Genomic DNA, 6,415 nt, shown 5'->3' with positions numbered 1-6,415 from the left:
ATCATGATACGTTTTCTGTTAGAGGGGAAAAACACGTAACAGCGGCACTGTAGATTGGAACAGGAAATATTATGTGAGACCAATTAAAGGAGCCTCCAAACACACTCTGAGTAGGCTTATTTAAAGTAATTTATATTAATAAATTGATTGGGTAACATTCAGAGTTGGTGTAAGTTTAACGCTGAGGAGCACACAAGTAAAGTCCATTGATAAGATGAAATGACTTTACTGAAATAAGTGAAACAAGCAAGATTAGTCTCTTTGCTGAAATGATAATGTATTTATTTTACTATGGAACACTTGAATTTTACTAATATTTGATTATATAAACAGTGGATCTAAAGGCTTGTCCATCATCTGCCCAGCCACCTAGTCTGTGTCCAACTACAGTTGCAATGGATATCAATAATCCTCAGGAGTTTATAAGCTGTTAATGTGATTTAGCTAACAGGTGGTCAGGAACCATAAAATTCTGTCAGGTGAGCATTCTGACAGGTGAAGTCATGTCAAATAAAAGAAGCTGCTCCGTGAAGAAACTGGGTATTTTACAATGAATTATAATTTGCCACTATGATTAAAAATGGACATGACTCCCCTTCAAACATGATCCTGCAACAATGGTTCAAGACAATGAGTGTTTCCAAATCTAGAAACTATGTAATGACTCAAAGACATTCCTTGGCCTTTCAACAATATATTAAAATAGGTGAATCAATTGTTTTTCTTTATTTATATCTAATTGTTTAATGACAAGTCATTACCAATGAAAACGATGAAGTATATTAATGACACTGATTTTTGAGTGCTCATTAACACTAGAAACTTATTCTGGATCGAAGCAGACTATTAATTATAAGAGCTATTTTTAAGCAATTCTACCTGTGACTCTGACTATTTCAGAAATCAATGTGACATTATAAGGACATGAAACTGCCTTCAGCGATTTTTGAATAACTCAATCAGTAAACAAGCCATTTTAGCCTATCTTCTACTTTAATATATTTTCCAAGAAACAAATTTGGTCAATAAAATCAAAATGTTTTTTTTTAAAAGTTAAAAAAGTCACAGCCAACAAACACAGTATAACTTCTAACCAACTCCCTAGTTTCATGTCCTGTCTCTCTCCTCCTCCCACAGATCCAGCTTGCAAGATGCTGACCAGTAATGAGGTACACTGCACATCCATCACACCCACTGTCTCAGGGGCAGGTGAGAGCACACAGGCTTTGGCAAGACCATGTTCAAACTACGGATATAAAACTTAAAAACCAAGAGGAAGGCAACAATGTATATGACGAGAAATTATCATTCCTAACACAGTTCCTAGCTTCTACCCTGCTGTAAGTAGGCTGAAGAAACCATAAAACAGTGAACACCAAAACTAGCGAACGCCCTGGAAGGGAAGCAGCCAAACAGACAGCTTTTTCATAGGAGTAGCTTATGATTGTGTTATATACCAGCTTATGAGAAAGACTGAAATTTGTTGGAAGGAATACTGTGCTATTGCTCCCTCAGGAACCAGTCATTATTGCGCTGTTGGCCTGCTTCACTACCATATGTATTTTACACCTACTAACTCTCGCGGTGTCCCTCAACGTTAAATTTACGCCAGCTCTGAATGTTACCCAATCAATTTATTTATATAAGTTACTTTAGATAAGTCTATTCTTAATGTGCTGCAAGGCTCCTTTAATTGGTCTCACATAATATTTCCTTTCAATCTACAGTGCTGCTGTTGTACGTTTTCCCCCATAACATATGAGATTTGCACCTTATAAAAATATCAAAATGTCTACTGTTTCCAATAAAAAGTAGATTTTACCTTCGCAAACTCAGATACAAAATTAAAAGGGGAAAGACAACAAATATTACAAAGAACACAAAAGAAATAAAAGGAGAGATCATGACTGCAATTAGTGTACAATTAGAATTTACTCCACATTTTCCATTTAATTTAACTGTTTTATATAAGAGTACTAGCTCTATAGCTTAGTATGAAAGACACAAAAGCAGCAGAGGGAGAAAAGTAGTATTTTAAATTCATTAAATTCCGAAGAAGATTGGTTATCATACATATAAACATGTTTAGCTCTATAAAATAAGCAGTCAATATTACTGATCTTGAATACATTAAAAGAGATTTTCAGATTCTGCAGCTCCATGAGCTTTCAAGAAACTTTCAAGAACAGGTCCAAGAAAAACCCTGTCATTGGCCTCATTTGGCTTAGGAGAGAGACCGAACTACGATGTCATTGCCTTATTCAAGGCAGACAAACTGAAATGAATGAGACAAGTGGATATGATTATGGTAGGCAGAATTTTAAAATAAAACATGGGAAATGTACTAGAAACCGAAAAATTGGGACCTTGAACCCAATCCAGTTTCTGTTTTCTTCAGAGACATGATCAAATTTTAAACACAAAAAGTATCTTTACAATATCTACCATTAAGACAACTGTATTTATTGTATTTTAATTTCAATAGAAAAAGGTTGCTGCTGACCCAGGTTTTATTTCATGTACTTAAACATAGTCCTGCGATATTTTGCAACTAGAAACACTGCAGTCACACACAAGGGGTAATTAGAAAATGCAAACCATTAAAAACAAAACCTGAAACCAATTCATTCAGTAACTGGCAAAGAGAAACAGGAAAGCAAACAAACAGCATCAATGGTGAAAATACACAAAAATATTAAATATTAAATTGGTTAATGCTTTAGTCATCTGAGGTATATAAGCAACACAGATAGGTTTTTTTAAAGAATATATGACTTTAATTGATTTTGTACCTTTAATGATAAATTTACAGTGAAAATGACATGTCTACCATAATTTTGAAATACAATGTAGATACCACCGATTTCCTGCAAATGCCTTTGCATTATATTTGTTCGTGGCACAGGAGTAAATTTGACAAAAATAAATTCTTATACACATCCACTCTTTGGGGATTAATAGCAAATTAAATATTTTAAATTAAATAAATTAAGATTAAAATTCTATAAAATAAACAGTCATTCTGGATCTCCTCAAACAAGATTTTCCTCAGCACACTAATACACCAACCTTCATAAAAAAAATCCACAAAAACCCAGCCAAACAAGCAAACAAAAAAACCACCCCTCAAACAAACAAAAAATAAAACCTCCCCAAAAAAACCCTTAAAAAACTGAAGAAACAAGATCTGTTTATTGAGAACGAGGCAACAGGATACAACTGACGTTGGCCTGATATTTTACCTCTTGTTGATTTGGATAATAACTTTTACCAACCTTCAATATTGATGTCAGTCCACCCCCACAACTTTGACGCCATTTGTTTTGGGAAGAGCACACATAGCTAATAAATGCATGGCACTCATTCAATTTCTGGAGCATCTGTGGATCCTCTGAGGCCCCTCTCCCCAAGGCTGTCAAAGATGCTAGTGTCAACTCCTCCGATACTTGCCATGGACAGCTCAAGTGGAGATGGTTTTATTTGATTTGGAAGAGTTTGCTCTGACATCTCTCTGTGCTCCTACAATGTGCACTCAAGCATTAGTGGACAAATACATCAAATAAATACCAGATAAAAGCACCCAAAATATGCTTGATAATGCAAAGAAAGGATATATTTTAGGGTATGGTCAGAGAAGATATTCAAAGCCTCCATTGTTGCTTCTAGAAATGTCAGGACAATTCAGAAATGTCAGTTCCTTTACCAGTTTCCAGATTGTAATTGAAGGATCATGTAGCTCTTTTGCTCTTTCTCTCTCTTTCTCTCTCTCTAAATAGGTCTATAAAGATCAGCTGGAAAGTGCAGATAGAATTGTTCACTGGTTAGCTTTACTTAGAGCTACAGGGTATATATGTGCTTTCTTTTGTCTTATTGATCAATCTAGTTTACATTTTTAGCACACAGAAACAAAAACCAGAAAAAATAAAAAGTCGATGAAAAACACGAACAACACAAATAAGGTTCCAATCGTGCAAATTTTGCTTCACTGGATAAAGCACTTCTTGACACAGTAATGTCCAGAATCCCCCTCCCCCAGAAAAATACAGGACTGAGACTGAAGCCATTCTTTTTTTTTCCCTTTTTTCTTTTTTCTTTTTTTTTTTTTCTTAAGGCTATACAACACAAAGAAATAAAGAATGGAAAGAACATCTCATTGGGCTGAACACTCCATTCTTCTGGCTCTGGAGCAAGCCTTTGCCAAAGTGATTCTGTGGTCCAAGTTATTTGTCTCATTGGGACAACAAGAAAAAGAGGAAAAAATGAAAGAGAGGGAAAAAATGAAAAAGAATAAGAAAGTCAATGATCCCAACAATAAAATCCAAAATTGACTTTACAATCACAGGTACAAATTGCTCAGGTCGATAATTTCATTTCTCCTAAAGATCACTGTTGTCTAAAACTAATTAGAGGCGCAGGTTCCCAAGGAATTGTCAATATTCAAACCAAATGTTGGAGTTTAGAAGGTTATAATTCTTCTATTGTGATAGTCTGACAGGGTGACTGAAAATATCGTCATGTGCTGCCAAGTTCAGGGTGTCATTAACGATTGAATCCTTGCTCCAGCTCATGGATCTGTCTCCTATTTGGCCTTCTTTTATAGTGGAAAGACTAAAAAGCCAGAAAAGGTTGAATATTTCCACCCTCCCATGAGGTTTCCCCTTTCCAGTTTGAGATGCACTTTGTCTTCTCTTTCCATGAGGAGCAAGACCCCATTGCTGGCTGCTTCTCTGGTGACGTCCTGATCCCCTGCAAAAGCTGAAATCACTGGGTAGCCGTTTTGCATTAAACTTACCTAAAAAGTGCAAAGAGACAGAATCTGAGTTTTGAGAAAACTCTCAATGCCTTTTTTGCTTTGTGCACATCACTGAACTTTTGTGCAGGTTAGAATCGGTTGAATCAAGTTAAGGTGATGTGTGATTTCTGTCATGCATATAGACCCCTTTAAAAATAACATGCAGTTTCATTCTTCAACTGCTGTTTTGGTAAATGTGTGGCTAGAAATGAGCATTTGAAAAAAAAAAAAAGAAAGCATCTTTTTTAGATCAGAACCCACCTGGATGGTTTGTCTGTTATAGACCTTGACCACGTGGAAACTGAAACTATATATCCCTTTTCTTGGCGCTACAAATATACTGGAAGCGAGATCAAAATGGTTGCCAATATTAACTAATACCTGGAAAGTAAACAAATAAACAAAATAAAAAAAAAAAAAGGAGAGAGAGAAAGATAAATCTGAGAAAACAGACTCCACCTTAGAAAAGTACCAGTGAAAATCTAACATGAGCTCCAAGACTGATATAAAGCCTAGGCAAAATGGCATTTGCAGCCCAATTAAAAATGTATGTCAGGGGAATAAAGTCAAATTACAGAGGCATTTAAGAGGCATCAGAGTTAATAAAACAATTTAGTTACACAAAAATTATCTCCGAAGCCTGTTAGATGAAGTGCAAATGTCCACACTGCGCTGTCAATAAAGATGGCAGAATGGGGAGGGGGAAGAGTATGAAATGGAGGTGAGGAGGGAGGGGAAAGAAGCTAGGAAAAAATCCCTAAAGTCATTGACTCATAATGCAAATGTATGCTTTTTAGCTAGCACTACTGAAAACAGAGCTACTCTCGAGTTTAATAGGGTTAAAAATTGCATTGCAGAGAGGGGTGAAGGAGGAGAGCAGATGTTTAGCACCAGCAACATCTTCCAGCTCATGTCTCTCTGTCCCTCTGGAGAGCTGTGTCGCTTGGCCCACACGCTCCTCAAGGGGCTGGGTGGGCCGTCTCCTCCTTCCTGGCAACAACCTTAATTTTTCATATATTTCAATGGTTTTTGAAACAGAGCAAGAATTGAGCCCTCTGGCAGATGTGCAAAGCCCCGTTCGGAAGGGGCAGCCACATCCTTCCGAACCCGCTGATCTGCCTGGTATCTGGCCTCGGCTCATCCTCTCCTCCTTTTCCAGGCGCCTGTGACAGGCAGCATGATCTGGCTCAAAAGGCGCGGGTGGTGAGGAGAGAAGAACCCGCGGGTCCGTGGCGATGTCGAGCGATGAGTAGGTGAGCCCGAGCCGGCTGCTCCGCCGTGCCCGCCCCCGGGGCAGCCCGGCCACGCTCAGCTTTGAGGGTTACAACCTCTGGGTTAATGAAGAAAAATACAAAGCAAGACAAAATAAGTAACCTCCACCCGCCTCCCCCCCAGATCCCGAGCCTTTCTTCCAAACAGCCAAACTCTAAAGTTTTCAAAAAAAGGAACAAAAAATAAAGCCTCTTATTGTGGGAGAACCGAGGAAACGCCTTCCAACCCCAGGGAACTGAACATTGCTGGGTAAAGTGTCTAAAATATGTTATATATTCAGCAAGTTGGGGTTTTCTTGGGTTGTTTGTTTGTTGGTTTTTGTTTAAGTTGTTTTTTCTTTTTCCTCTACTC

At 37.6% G+C, this 6,415-nt stretch overlaps 1 protein-coding gene across 1 annotated transcript in view; it reads right to left on the bottom strand.

Moving 5' to 3' along the window:
- Positions 1-4,066: 4,066 nt before the first annotated feature.
- CBLN2 (cerebellin 2 precursor) overlaps positions 4,067-6,415 on the bottom strand; it is a 6,008-nt gene continuing 3,659 nt past the window's right edge. The window contains exons 4-5 of the mRNA XM_017819422.1: positions 5,054-5,173; positions 4,067-4,792 (exon numbers count right to left, since the gene is read on the bottom strand). Coding sequence (XP_017674911.1) covers positions 4,595-4,792; positions 5,054-5,173 — 318 coding nt within the window. The 3' untranslated portion in view covers positions 4,067-4,594. The remainder of the gene's footprint in view (positions 4,793-5,053; positions 5,174-6,415) is intronic.

Source organism: Lepidothrix coronata, unplaced genomic scaffold (assembly GCF_001604755.1).
Source record: "Lepidothrix coronata isolate B3197 unplaced genomic scaffold, Lepidothrix_coronata-1.0 Scaffold75, whole genome shotgun sequence".
NCBI classification, from domain to species: domain Eukaryota; kingdom Metazoa; phylum Chordata; class Aves; order Passeriformes; family Pipridae; genus Lepidothrix; species Lepidothrix coronata.
This window is presented reverse-complemented; position numbering and strand designations above follow the sequence as displayed.